The 15,567-nt window shown below is 32.7% G+C and overlaps 1 protein-coding gene across 1 annotated transcript in view; it reads right to left on the bottom strand.

Annotated features, from left to right (window-relative positions):
* Window positions 1-3,553: 3,553 nt before the first annotated feature.
* LOC108370907 (uncharacterized) overlaps window positions 3,554-15,567 on the bottom strand; it is a gene marked incomplete at its 3' end in the record, with an annotated part of 32,279 nt that continues 20,265 nt past the window's right edge. Inside the window, exons 2-4 of the mRNA XM_017626341.1 lie at window positions 12,955-12,993; window positions 5,876-5,948; window positions 3,554-3,673 (exon numbers count right to left, since the gene is read on the bottom strand). Of these exons, the coding sequence (XP_017481830.1) occupies window positions 3,554-3,673; window positions 5,876-5,948; window positions 12,955-12,993 (232 nt within the window). The remainder of the gene's footprint in view (window positions 3,674-5,875; window positions 5,949-12,954; window positions 12,994-15,567) is intronic.

The raw sequence follows: 15,567 nt of genomic DNA on the forward strand, positions 1-15,567 counted from the left end.
GTCTAAATGCACAGTTTCCATATGCGCAATTTCGGTGCCCCAAAAAATTTGCTATTATTATGGGAAGTCTCCTAAAGAGAAACAGAGTTTTCCGAACGAAAAATATTGATTTTCAAGAATTCTATACAATTTCTACGAAAAAACTTCATGGGCTTTGTTCAGTTCTAAATATAAATAATTGTTCTCTTTTTAACAAAAAATACGAGATCTCCTTTTTTTCCATTAAGAGAAATTCTAGGGTTGAAAGCTTAACATTTTAAACTTTTTTGTTTACCACCCTAATGTACAAAAATAAAATTTTGCAACAAACAGGCACTTTTGATTACTTCTAAAATTTTCATTTCTTTCTCTAAATTTTTTTTTTATATATTTTTAGCCAAATATATACTACATAAGTATCTTTATACATACATACACGCATACATATAAAAGTTTGACGATGCTTGCATAATTAAGAAAAATATATGTGCAAAAAGCCATTTTATTTGCTAAATGCAAATATTCACCAAATTCTAATGTAAATATTGTATTTTATTAGCTTCTGCAGCTGAACGCAAATCGTTTGTATATAAATTTTTGTTTTCATACGCTTGTTTGCAATTATAAATATAATGGATTAAGAGATTTTTTCTTCATGCGACTACACATCAGTAGTCTAATAACCAACCATTTTACTCTAAACTCATACGTTACGTAATAAGAAAATATGTAGATAAGTAGATACGTACGAAAGCATACATTTCTACATATTTCGATTTTTTTATTGCCGAACCCGCATTTTCACTCGGATCTTAAACCGAGAACGTTGTTTTTTTTGTACCAAAGTTCATTGACCTCAAGTACCCCCCGTTCCAGTACTTACATACCGACCAGTTCCTATCGCCCTAAGGTACATACACCATAATTTCAGTAAATTGAAGCTCGCTAAAAGTTATTAAACTTTTGCCAAGGAGGTATTTTGTTTATTATTCCAGTAAAACGATTAAATTTTTTTTTTGTCGAATGTACATATGTATGTATGTAATTTTTCAATTGCCTTGCAAAAATACTGTAGACTCAGGGACGTACGGAATTTTTTTTTTGTTTGCTTGTAAGATGGTACGGTCTAATGTACAAGTACATATGCAAATAAATTTGAAATAATTCGAGAAAAATCTTGCAAAATAGAAAATTCCTAACAACCGCATACGCTGATGCTGTTGCTGATCGGCAATGTTTATTAAATTATTTATTTGACTTTTTGTGTGTGTGTGTGGTTTTCGACTTATCGGCGACGACGAGCATGAGTCAATTTCCAAAAATATACACCTACATGCAGGCATACTTTTGGTGAGGAGCAGGGTAGGGAGCTAGCAAATCACATTTGTAGTGAAATTTGAATTGACGAACAAAAAAAAACAGAAATACGCAAACACTTGAGATTCATCCGAAATAAAGCAGAGATAAATAAAGTAGGTGGAAAAACAGATGCTACAAATCCTACAAATTAATTTTTGACGAACTGTCAGCGCTGCTGGCGACGTGATCACTAAAAAATTTGCCAAAAATATACACACATGTACATACATGCATTAGGGTGCCTCACTAAATAAGTCGCGGGGCTTTATTATTTAAGACTTGCGCCAAAATACTACGAAAAAATATTTAGATTTTCGGGAGCTGCACCGATATGGATTGCCCCTCCAAAAATCGAGTTTCATATGAATTAAATTCATTTTTTTAAATATTTTTGTATGAAGACCATTTAAGCTTAAAGATTCATATCAACCATGATAAAAACATAGCAAGGTAGAACCGTTCTCTCATTTTGTCGGCCATGATTTTTTTTTGAAGTTTGCCAGCATTTTAAAATCATATAAAATTGAAAATAAAAAATTGAAATTGTTATAAATTGTTGTTGCTTGAGATTGAAAATGAAAATGTGTGTGTGAGTTTGTGAGTATATTTAAAAATTAAAATGTTTGGAAACGTCAAGAATTTTAAAAGTAACTCTCAGCGGTTCTACCTTACTATATTTTTATCATGATATCAACTGAAATGATTATTTTTAAAAACTAATTTTATCTATATATAAAAAACGCTAATTTTTGGAGGTATTTCCAAATCGATACAGCTCACGTTCGTTAATCTTGATATTTTTCCTAAATATTTTGGCGGAAATCTTAAAATATAATATATTTTATAACTCCGATGGAAAAAAGTATCGATGTTTTGTATGGAGAGTGAGGCAGCCTAATGTAAATACATACACACGGACTATATTTCTCTTTTTTAATTAAATTTTTTTTAGTTTTGTAAGGTTTATTTTTCGAAATGCTAATACTTTTTCAAAACCATACATTTTTGCTATGCGGCTTTTGGCTTGGCACTTGGTTTATTGCCTGATTAAATGCGAGTTGTATTCCGCATATCGCCGTCATCAATGCAAAAATTTTAAATTTTACAAAAGTAAAATTCTTTTTAAATTATTTTTAAATATACATAAGAAATGCTGCGGAAACAAAAAGAGCTGCTCCAAAGTTGCTAATAAATCTAGATTTTTTTAAGAAATGGTTCTGATGATGACGATATGTATGTATGTATTTTTGTGGGACATGGTTAGCAGCGAGGTTGTGTTTTTGTTAATTATATGTGCGATCATTTTGTGTTATTTCCCTGCAGGGAAACCGCGGACTAGTGAATCAAATTTCTAGTTCTGTACTAGATCTTTATCGCCAAAAAGGAACTATTCCGATAGGAACTAGATCCCCACCAGTCAAAAATCGGCGAAAAGTGGTACTTTTAAAAATCTAATTTTTTTCAGTGTTTTCACTAGAAATCTATATCTAAAGTGACGAATTTAGAAATGGTTCGGAACTATAGAAAAAGGGATGCAGAACGAACTAGATCCTATTTGTCGAATTTAGAACTATTTCGGAACTATCGAATAAGGGATGCAGCGGGGGGCTTGTTTACTTTACATAGATATGTGTTCGGCGACTTTTTCGTTCAAATACGCTTCTATTCTGTGCTTCGCAGATGCTTTTTCATAGCTTGGTAATACAAAACTAAAATTTGTGTTAACATTTCAACATCTTGGGACCGTCTGGAATCTAAGAAATAACAGCGAGCACCTCTGCAAACTCAGCTACAGCTAAAGGTATGTAAACGTACATTTCTTACAATCATTCAAACAAATTTAATTTCAAATTGAAAACACATTTCGTCCAAAATAGCTTAAAATCGCGCCACGGATGAACCAAAAAGATTGAAAAATCATGATACTTTTTTCTTTCGTCTGTCGATTTTCGAACTGGTTTGGAACTATAGAATTTAGGTCTAGTTCGGAACTATCGAAAAAGGGATGCAGCCGGGGGCAATTGACACTTCCTAGGACATCGCCATGTTAAATTCGCCAGTTGCTTGCATGCAAAAGAGATTTATCGCGAACCAGTACTGTGTCTAAATGTACTAGAAGCGCCCCAGTTCAGAACTAGAGATTTTCCCCACAGGGTTTATGTTCTTTGTTTTGTGTGTGTGTGGGTGTGTGTGTGTGTGTGTGTGTGTGTGTATGTATTTCCAATCCAATGGCACTTACCATCAATTTCTGATCCACAGTCTTGACAACGATTTCTTCGGGGGCGTATTGGCTCACATCGAAACGCAATTTCAGCATTTTGTTATCGCCATCCTCCTACGAAAATAAAAACAAAACACAAAAATAGTCAAATTTAGTAAGATACATTTACATATATACATATATACATATATACATACATACATATGTATTTTAGAATAATAACAATTGAAAAAAAATTTTGTCAAAATTCCTACTTTATTAATGAGCACACACACTGCATGAGTAGGAGTAAAAGCTTGTTGACGCTACTAAGAAAAAACCACAATGGATCACGTCATTGTACAATTAAGCCACAAAAAAAGACATGCCAAAAATTATTGTTATATTTTTATTTGTTGTTGTGTAAGCAGATGCTTTTTACTATCGACAAAAAAAAATTATTTGATAGTGAGCAAATGAACTAGACCTTAGAAAAATTTATTCGACATTCAAAATTGTTTAAATGATGAATGAAAACTTATTCTTAATTTTTTTCATTCAATTATTCATTTTCCTGACTACGCCCATCTCTAGTACATACATCCCACATATATAGTGTTCTTGAATTTAATTGGCCTACATCAACTACATGGAACTTAATTTTTTGTCACTGCCTAGGCTACAAGCTGAATATTTCGCGCAAAAAATCTTTCATTTTAAAAATAAGACACTGCTAAGCATCGAATCCGCACATACAATTTTGTTTTTAGAATAAAAAGACATAACATCTTTTTAACACAGTTTTACTTACAACAAAAAAATATAAAAATATAAAAACTTGAAAAATTATCGCAAAAATGTATATACACACACAATATACATATGTATATCATTCATGATTTTTTGAGTGAATTGGTATAATTTTTTATATTTTCTCTAAATTCAAGCTAGAATTGTTTCACTAAAAAAAAGCTTAAAAAATAGTTATAAAAACCTGTTTGTTAAAACTGGACTTTTATATACATATTTGCTGGGCCTCGAGCTGCATAAATAAAAATTATCATAGTTTAATTATAAAAACCTTAAAACAAATTGAGACAAGATTGATGGACTGAAATATGGCGAGAGTACCAGTTTGCCATAATCAAAGATGATAGAAAATAAGGACGCTGTCTATTTTTATAGCTCCCTTATATTTTATGTGCTTTGTGATAATGACTGTGCTGCCACGTTTGTCCGAAAAATGGGTTTTTAGCCAGAGTAGAGAGAGACTATTGTTAAATTAATAAAGAAAACACTGAAAATCGGTACTTAATCGGTGAAAATATGAAAAATTGATACAGTTATATGTCCCGACTTTTAAAAATTATTCTTAGAGAATCCCTTTAGCCAACATAATGATGAAAAAAGCCCTATCTACAATTTTTTTTTTAATTTTGGCCACACTTTTGCATTTCGGCCCCACTGCGTGCCGTGTAGAAAAACGGGCGTTATTGGAAAAGGGGCGGGGTATTTAATTTTAGGCAGGGCGACGTATACCGGGTCTGCTAGTGCATTATAAAGCTTATAAAATTGTGTCTATAAAATTCTATGAAAAGCAAAATATTGTGACTTTTTTCAAACGTTGCGTTTTGACTATATTAAAAAAAAATATTACTAAAAAACAAAAACAAAAATAATTTGCATTGTTGAATAATTAATTTTGTATTTATTTGTACAAATCAAAACAATGTAAACATTTAGAAATTAATTACCGCACTCAACCGCGTTCCAAGCGTGTAATATTGTTTCGTTAGAAAATCCTTTAAGTATTTGCATCACATTGAAAAGGAGTAAGAGTAATAATAATGAGGATGTTAAAACTATTTCAATAGATACATATGTATGTAGACTAACTTGAATTAATTAAAATACTTGTATCATTAAAAATGAAACTGTTAAATATTATAATACTTAAATATTTATTTGTTTTCAATATAAACTTTGAATGAGCAAAATTTTTGTTTGTTACGCGAACTTTTTAGGCACAGTGATTGCTTCCAATTGGCAATATTATTTAAATATTTATTGCAAATTAATTCCAGTTTATTGCGGTATTACAATTTAGGTAAATAATTTTTCTAAAATTTTATTAGAACTGTAAAACCAAATTAGTAACAAAATAAGATTCTATAGAAATATAATTTTTAAGCTGCAAGAATTAATTTTTTTATTAGGCTTTACCCAAATTGCTTTTTTCGAGATTTATCCACGCCTCCTACAGTATGTGTGTGTTTAATTCTTTATACAGCTTATGCTGATGTTATAGAATAAAAAATAAAAATAATAAAATCTTACCTGAATGAGTGGTGAACTAATGTCAGAGATGTAGTTCTGTCTGGGTGCTGGACGGGAGAGTGAGTTTGGTGCGCTGTAAGAAAATTATGAGAAAAAGATTTAATACCATGCGGAAATAAATAAATACTCTAACATACATTTATAATCACATTTACGAGTATAAATCACAAAAAATAAAATTATCAAAAGTTTTACACAGAGTTGCTAGTTACCTACTACATGTATCTTACTGTGGGAAAAATATATGTATTTAAAATGGATAGTGGAATGTGTAAAATGTTTGAATTAGTTGCGACATGCAGCGTGAAAACTGGTTGCAAAAATTGTTTGTAAAAAGTAAATCATATTTGTGTTGCATATATTTTATCAAGATCATAAAAAAAAAAAAAAATAATACATATTTACTATATTTTTTCACTGGTTAGCCGATTAAAAATCCAAGATTTCTACAGTTAATGATTTTTATGCATTTTTTTTATTTACTCATTATTTACCTAGTGGTATGTGTGCGTGTATGTGTTTCATAGGTGCGCGTATAGGAATGCATAGCGAATCACAAATGTCTTTAAATTAAATTGTGAAACTAAATTTACAAATCTAATTTTGAAACTATGTATGCATTAAAAAAAGTCTTTATAAAAATAGACGAAAATAAAAATACAAAACACTCCACCACACTTCATTCACTTTCAAATACTGAAAGCCAATTCTCTAATTTCCCCACCATTTATACATAGTTCAGCTCGAATTTGTTGCTTACATTTTATTTATTATCGCTTTAAATGTAAACAAAAACGATATTCACCGAAGAAAACACCCCCAAATGAGCGTCGACTTTTTGTCCCTAAATTGACGCTTGCCACTTCCGTTTCCGGCAGCACGTGTAATGCGTGGCTTTACAGCACGTACTATAATGCACCGTTTGTTTTAACTACATATGTACATATGTATATATGTAAATATGTATGCATTTAGTTCTATTTCTTTCTAGACCAAGTGACAGTGACATTTAACGACGGGCGATATGGTTCAATGAGCCGCTTTGATGAAAAACACATGCGCCCTGCAAACATTAACAGCATCATCGTGAAATGAGAATTACTTAAACAACTACAAAGCAAATGCAATGATGCAAGCAGCTGTAGCCAATCGAAAGGGGAGTAAAGTACAAACAAAAGTGCCCTGCAAGAAAAATGTTGAAACGAACGTCAAATGCATGCAGTATAGTATAGTAATATTACCTGTGTACAGCCCTAAGTCTAAAGTGTTTTTGCAAGGCAATTTCGAAAAGGAAATTCTTTTGCCGATAGTAAAGAATGGACACGAAAAATTTTGGTCAGCCGAAAATCATTACAACAACATATTGCACAACCTACGAAAAGTTATTTCTGTTTTATCATCTTCTTTATTAAGCTTACTATATTAAACAAAAAAAAAAAAACGTATTTCAATTATCTTCATTATAAACAAAATGGCGCTATTTACATTTGAGCCCTCTCATTAGGATATGGGCAGCCGTTATTGTGACGGGGTCTGCCGCTCTCTGCCAATTAGTTTAAAAAGTCTGATCATTTTTGATGTCTTTCTTTCGTTTTTAGCAATCTTCTTTCAATAATTTTCACCGGGTCGCAATTGTGAACAGTTTGGTGGGTTGTGGTCCTTTTGAACGATATTTACCCCGTGACTGACATACCAGTTCATGGCAAGAGGGGTGTAATGGCACAATGCTAAATCGGGACAGAACAGACCTCCCCCTTTATGTTGCTTTATGAACGGCAGCAAACGATATTGCAAACACTCCTGCATATAAATTTCTTGATTTATGGATCCCGTGGTAATGATTTTTTTGCTCTCATGCTACACAGGCAGGTGGCTTGCCACACCAAGTATTTATAAGGGCAAAAAAAATAACAAAAAACAAGGAACTTGTCCAACATTTTCAGCTTGAAGGCATCTTAGACTCAATTTGTCTTCGTTGCATTGTAAAACTCAGCACCCCGAATCTGCTTAAAGGCTGATTCGAGGTATGTTTCCTCGTCCACGCACACTTTTTCTAGCTTTTGCACAAAATTTTCTCCGAAAGCTCACACTTCGCCGCACACATTTTGAAGAGTACGTAGAAGTTCAATTATAAACGAGGGCCGGTAAGTTACGTTAAGTTAAGTTAAGCTGCCATAATCAGGCTTTTACTCTACACCTGATTTTGCAGTATTGATGTCATTGCGAATGAGGTAAACTCTCTATCCCCCTGGGTTATTTTCGATTTTACCAGATACATATTATATGTATGTACATATGTACATTCATAATATGCCAATGATTGTCCTGTAGGGCATGCATGTTTACTCTGCATCTCCCATGGGAGCGCGGACTAAAGAGCGAAATACACAACACAAGCGGCTTGACAAACCAAGCGAAATATCCCTTTGTTTCAATCCATTTGTGTTGTCTATGGGGGTGTTTGAAGGTTTGACAAACCGCTTGAGGGAAATTTGAGCAAAAATCAAAATTTTTTGATTTTCAGGCCGCCATGTTGACGTTTGATCAAACCGCTTGCGATGTGGATGGTAAAATCGCCTCATTTGTTGCTGAATTTTCACCAAGTGAGGACGTAAGGGAGAAAAATGGAAGAAAACCAACATTTTTAACATTGTGAACCGGAGGAGAACTAAAATTCTGTGCTTGAATGACTCATGTTTGCATGGTGTATGGCGAAATGGGAAAAGTAGGTTTGACAAGCCGCTTATGTGGTGTATTTCGCTCTTAAGTATGCAACTTATAGCCAAACATATTAATCGACGCCTTATTGGCACCACAATTTGTTTACCTCAGATATAAAAGGAAAAAAAAGCATATCGCTTATTTACTAAAAGACTGACATGACTCAGAAAATGCAAATTTTGAGAATATGATGCAGGGTTACTTGTTTTATAACTTGCTTCATATTTTGTAAAAATTTCACACAAAAATCTTGTATAGTTTTCTTACGAAAAAATTATATTTCATCACTATTTTACGCATTTTGAGAATAAATTGGAAACTTGCAACACCTCATCTGAAATATTGCGTATTTTGAGTTGTGACGGTCTTTTAGGAACATATTATGTACATATGTATGCATGTGTATGTAATAGGAAGGATGTGGATGCTTAATTTTTGTTTTCAGTGCTCATCTTTATTTTACCTTGCCCCATCTGCTCAACATTTGTTGCATGCAGGCGCGACGAGTCATGCACTCCCATGCAAACGCATAGGTGCCAAAAATAGCGCATAAATAAGTACGTTTACATTTTAGTGTAGTGTTAGCCCCCCAAGGCATTGGCGCTTAGTAATTCGAAAAAAAAATTATGGAAAGGAAAAGCCGATAGTGAAGGTTAGGGAGAATATTTTATCGTTCGAATTTTCGAATTTTTTAAAGAAACTAACTTTGGCATGATTCCATGAAAGTATTTATTTATCAAACGCTAGCTCAGAATTTTAAAGCACTCCGAAAAGGAAATGGTGAAAAATTAGAAAAAAGCCTCTGCGATGTTTTGACTTAACATCGGATTAAAAACAAAAACATCGACAAACATCGATGTTTGAAGCCACGACCATCGATGTTCCGCGATACATCGATGTTTTTTTACATACCTAAGTAGTGCATTCAACGCTCATAGCGCAGCAGTTATTGTCGCGCAGATTAAAAGCTTTATTTACCAGTCACATAAATTTATTTTATAAATATTATTATAATGTTTTTCGACAGCTGTTGCTAAGGATTTGCTTGCTTGCGGTGAAACGTGAAATTAAAATTTTTTCACTATTATTAGAATAAATTAATGACAATTTGTTTTACAAAATAAGCCAACACAATAAACAAGAAAATATGGTTGGTTGTCATAGTTAGAGAATAATGCAGAATGCAATTGATGATACGTGATAGATATAATTTAGAAAAATTTTAAAATGAAATTTTGCAAACGATGTTCGAAAAACTGGGTCATATTGTGTGAGATTTTATATAGTATGCAAAAAAATGCAATTGCTTCTACAGTCGAAAAATTTAATTTTAAAATAGATATGTATGTGTAAATTTTTTATTGCACAAACTAGTCCAACGATTTGACACTTAGTGAGCCTCTCCGAACTAGTCTAGATGATGGTAAGTATTATTGTTTTTGCACAAATCGAAAATGCGCTTGATTTTAGACCTCCATTTCAGCTTCTGCAAAGCATTGTAGGTGGTTGGATCAGTTTTTGTGGCAAAAAGTCGTTTTTTGTACTTACAAAAATTAAAATTTTAATCCTTGGTATTTGATAAAGAAAACTTCAAACCAAATAACGTTGTCTTTTGTTTTTGTAAAAAACAAACGGCAACTGCTTAGCTGGTGGTCAAAGTCGTTTTTTTGTGTGGGAAATATTGCAATCGATTTTGTGTTCTGTTTTTAGCTTTTTTGCGAACAGCCGCGTTAAAGTTAATAACTATATAAAAAATTAACGAAAGTATATAGTAGAAAATAAGGAAAAAAGTAAGATCCTTACGATCTATAACTGGTAATGTTTAAAAATACATACACTCCCTCACAATAGTATTGGCACAGAAAATTTCTCGTAATGTATGTGAAGTGTTTATTCTGATTTCTTTTCGCTCTCTTTTTCATATAAATATAGTTCATACTACAACAAAAAACATAAAATTAAAATCTCAGAACTTTGTGGAAAATTCACGAAAATTTAATAAAGTTACGTCCTAATTTGCAACTTTAATATCAGATTTTTTAGAAAAATTCTAAGTATGCAGTTTTATAGCCCATTTAAATTTAGTATAACAAAGTGCAAGTTCGAAGTTTCTAAAAAATCGCATTAATTTTTGACAATTTTTTCACACACTTTCTTCCATACAATAAAACAAATTTTCAAACATACTTTGTACGAAAGAAACTGCATGAAAAAAATGTTTGGTCATAATCACACATATTTGCCACAAAAATTAGTCAAATTACCCATAGTGCATTACCCATTTATAGTAAAGCAGTTTTTTTGTTTGAGTTTTTCGGTTTTGAATTCTGACTTTTGATACGGGGTCAGCTATCAAAAGTATATAACTAGTCTCCAGATATAAAATACGTACCTAAGACCCACATAAAACCAGTGTTTTGTTAGGAATGAGCAAAGTTACAATGATGACAAACCACTCCAACCAACCAACCAACAAATGGCCTAACTAATTGTTGAAAGCATAACTCCGCTATATAAACAAATAAAAAATAATTGTTCGTCGAACGAAACTAGTCATTATGGAGCAATACATTTCGGGTTGCTTATTCTGAATCGGATTTCAAAAGTTGGCTTCATTTTTCTCTCTTACCTAAAATAGAAGATTTTTTCGATCTTTGAAATAAAAAACGAACCTTCTGGGGGTCTACTCTCTATTGCGATTCGAAAAGCAAATCAATTCGGATTCGAATACTGGGCCTATGAATTTGTATTAGCCCGTGTCGCCTTTCAATTCGCATTGAGTTTCGAATCGCTCAGTCCTAACTCTTTTAGGAAATCCAATGGTGCTTAATGGCCTGAAATATTTCTCCCGTCTTTTTCTCACTGGATCAGCTGCATTGTCACAGAAATGAGATCCCGAGTTTTCGTAGGCGACTTCTTAACCTGCATTGAGCTCTCAAGATACCTGTTACAATTGTTAATTTATTCTTTGGAATCTCCTCAATAGGTTTTTTGCCTGGCGTTGCCTATAGACTTGGTTCCAATGCTGTTCTCTAGTTGTTCTCTCTTCCCTCCAAAGCTCTTCTCTGATGGTATGAGATCCTATTGCAAACGGGGGCTATGCATCAATTTGTTATAGATTCTGAATCTTTGAATGTGAATCTGAAGTTAGTATTCAAAATTTGTAGAAAGGTAGATCTAAGTTTTTTTTCGAATTGAATTTTTTTTTATATACACTGTCTTTATTTATTTTTACTGCAGTGTTCAGATCGATACGAAATTTTTTTACTCGATTCGAATTCATTCATTTGACACGCCATCACTAATTCGAAAATTTAGCGCCGAGCGTGACTCACTGAAATATATTTTTCATATTATCTGTCTGCCAACATTCTGGCAAATTGTTTAGCATTTGTGCTGCTTGAATTTCATTAGGATAGTTTTTACTTAGCTAACATTTTTGCTTTGTACCCATTAAATTTAATTTAATTCTTTTAGGTTTTATTTTTTTTTATTTTGGAAATTAATATGTATTTGCTGTTTTGACAGGTTTTAGCCATTTTCTTTCGTTCATTTCACTTTCTTTTTTCCTTTCACGTAGTGTATGTACATATGTATGCACGGCAAACAATAAACAATTTGGCAAAATGAAATTTGGCAACTGTGCCAAATTCTTACTCATTGTACTCATACTGGCTCATACAGCTCCTTTTGCTATTGTACCGTAGATAAAAAAAATGTCTACATACTCATTTTTAAAAAATGTGAACTTAAAGAAAATTGGTCTTTCTAAAAGTTACAAATCATCGACTAGCTTTGCAGAACGTGCAAATTAAAACTGATTACATATAAAAAAAAAACATAAGTAAAAATTTACAAAACTAAAATTAAAAGTTCAAAGTCCCCATTATAAAGTTGTATTTAAATTTTCATTCAAATATTTTTAGCTCTTTGAAAACCAGAAAATGTATGAATATTAATGCTTAAAATATTAAAAAAAATGTGCACATGTGTTTGTATTTAAGCAAAGTGTATAAATGTGTGCGGGGTGTGTGTCATCAAACACTAAATAAATTATTTGCATAACAGCAAAGGTGTTCGCGACATCATTTTCATTGCCAGTTCGCTTCTAGCGAAATTCCACAGCATTTAACTGACACGTCCCCTACCTGACAATTTAAGTATCGAAATTAGTTATGGCATATATTTTTGAACGTGCAAGAAAATAAAAAATATTATACTTAGCTACAAAAGTGTTAGTTTCTTAAAATTAGACACTTAAAAAACCGCATGCAAATTGTGATTTTACTATAGAAAAATTATAACAAACAGAAACTTCTATTATTTTTATAGCGAAAATATTTTTGTTTCGTATGTACCTGCTGCTGCTGGTTGTAGTCGTTGTCTTTTTAGTAGAACTATTTTTTATAGTTTTTAGTTTTTTTTTTTTCATTTCGTCGAATGAAAAGAAGCATTAATAAGCAAATATTGAAAACAGTTTATATAGCATGAAATACGTTTTTGTAGAATAAAGCATACATATATTTTAAATATGTAAATATGTAGTGGTTCCATTATTGTTTATTTTGTAAGCATGTAGAAAGAGCAGAGAGGAAGAAAGAAAATATTAGTTAGTATGATAAATATACATAATTTTCTAAATTTACAAAAATTCGTATATAAAATACTATATTTTCGTCGACTTTTTCACATACAGAACTTTACCTATTTTTTTATTTTTACAATCTTTAAAAGTAAAAATTTGTTTTCGATTTTCGTCGTCTATTCTCTATTAGTGTAACACCTTTGTAGTGGCACGCGTGCTACAATTTAAGAAACGCTGATCTAAAATTTATATAAAATTTTAACCAACCATTTTTTCAAATGAAGGCACTTCGTTATCGGCTACTTTAACGTTTTCAATCACTTCAGAGAATTATGAAATATTTTGACAATGACAGTTTTATTTTCCTTTATCAGTTTTGGTTTTGAAACAGAGCCGGTTTAGGCGTTGTGCCATCGTCAGTGTCATTGTTCCTTCTCGCGAAACGAAAACTGCGCCGAAAAACCGGAACCGTTTAGTCTCCAAACCAAAACTGGCAAGGGATGACGGTAATACAGTGGCTCATACTCAAAATCATGCAGTGATATTTTTAAAATTTTCGCAATATTTTTTTATTCTGAAATCTTTTTCGTAAATTTTTTATGATCCAAATTGCAAATTTTGTGCAAATATTAGAGCAAATCAACTCCAAAGTTAAGCGGTAACATACATAAAAAAAAATATTGCGACAAATGATAACCTTTCTCCTTTTTGTGGAGTCGGTTAAAAATTTGCTTTATTTATGTATATACGCATATGCATGCCTGCATACGTCTGTATGTAAAGCGAGGCAAATGAATCTGAGCAAAAAAATGCTTAATTTAATCAGAACAAATTTTCGTTGCTGGCAGTGACAGACAGTGGGCAGCTTCTATCGTGAACTTTGTAAACATAATTAACGCCTAACTGGTTTTCAGTACTTCCACTATGAGGATGTAATGATTTTACTGCGTGATAAAACACCTTAAGCTAAACACAGCTAAGTACATATCATTTAAGACAATATGTATATAATTACATACGCTCACAGAGTGAGTTAACTTAAAAATAGAGATCTTTAGCAAGACAAATAACATCATGAAAAAAAAATGTTTTTATTTCAGGAAAACGAACGAGTGTATGTTTATTTATAAGCAAGATATCTCTTTACCTTACGCTGGCTGAGCAAACAAGTGAACTTTAGCAAATTTTAATGTGGCATATTAAAAGCATAAATGTGTAATAAAAAAAGTCATAAGAAGTGGTATATTAAATTATGTAGGATTTTTTTTTAGCAGGAAAACAAAAATAAGTCGTACATACAAGTTAAGCTGTTTTTTTTGGACGAGACATTAAATTGTCAGCCATGGCGTTTTCGTTTCTACAAAAAAAAATTGCCTTTTCATTGTCCGGTTCTTAGCGTTTGTGCTGAGAGGGCAATTAAAAGCTAAAATTTTTTCGGTAGAAACGAAATCGCCATTAAACTTCGCAAGAGGTAAGATTCTATCGTCTAGAAATATGGAGAAGCTAGGCTCCCACTAGCCCTCTACCCCAGAAATGATAAGAAGCAAATAATTATATTTGAGAGGTAGTTCAAAATGAAGCTTTGCACCATCCCAACTTGGAGCAACTCTATACAGGCCAGCACTGTGCAATGGTACTCAGACGGCTCGAAAATACCAGAAGGCAACGGGATAGGCATTTACGGGCCCCGGGAAAATTTCCTAGCATCTTCCAAGCGGAAATATAGCCCTCAATCGGTGTGCAAAGATAAAGTTACAGAAAGGCTACAGTAATGAGGGAATCCTGATCGACTTAGCGACAGCCAGGTAGCATTATTGTCCTTCGAGATTGAATCCTCCCTAGTCCTTGATTGCATAGAGAACCCCATTGCCCTTGCTGAATTTAGCAACATCCAGCTTCTGTGGGTGCCAGGTCTAAAAGGAATAACGGAAGGCTTAGCTGAAATATCGTCGGTCTCAGCTCCGATCTCGCCCTAGCCATTCCTTGCAGTAGGCGTAAAAACAATTAGGGAAGAGCTTGCGAAAGGTACAATAATAACAAAAATGTAAGAAAGAAGATGCAAAACATCTAATTAAGCTCCCAAAACATAAACTTAGAATCGTTACAGGCATCCATACTAGGCACTGCAGGCTAAGAAGACATCTATATAAACTGGGAATCTAGCCGAATGACCTCCGTCGTTTCTGTGACGCAACTGTGGAGACTACATTGCATCTGCTCCTTGAATGTGATGCTGTATCGAGGTGACGACTAAGCAGCATACACTCCCTACCTACAAAAGCTATTCTGAACTTTCTGGAATCAAAAGGACTACAAGATGTGTTGTGATGAGGGGAGGGCACATACCACTTTGTTAATTGTCTATCTACAAATAAAATTCAAAAAA

This window comes from Rhagoletis zephyria, unplaced genomic scaffold, assembly GCF_001687245.7.
Source record: "Rhagoletis zephyria isolate East Lansing unplaced genomic scaffold, Rhagoletis_zephyria_1.1 Rzeph_scaffold_04571, whole genome shotgun sequence".
Classification (NCBI taxonomy): Eukaryota; Metazoa; Arthropoda; class Insecta; order Diptera; family Tephritidae; genus Rhagoletis; species Rhagoletis zephyria.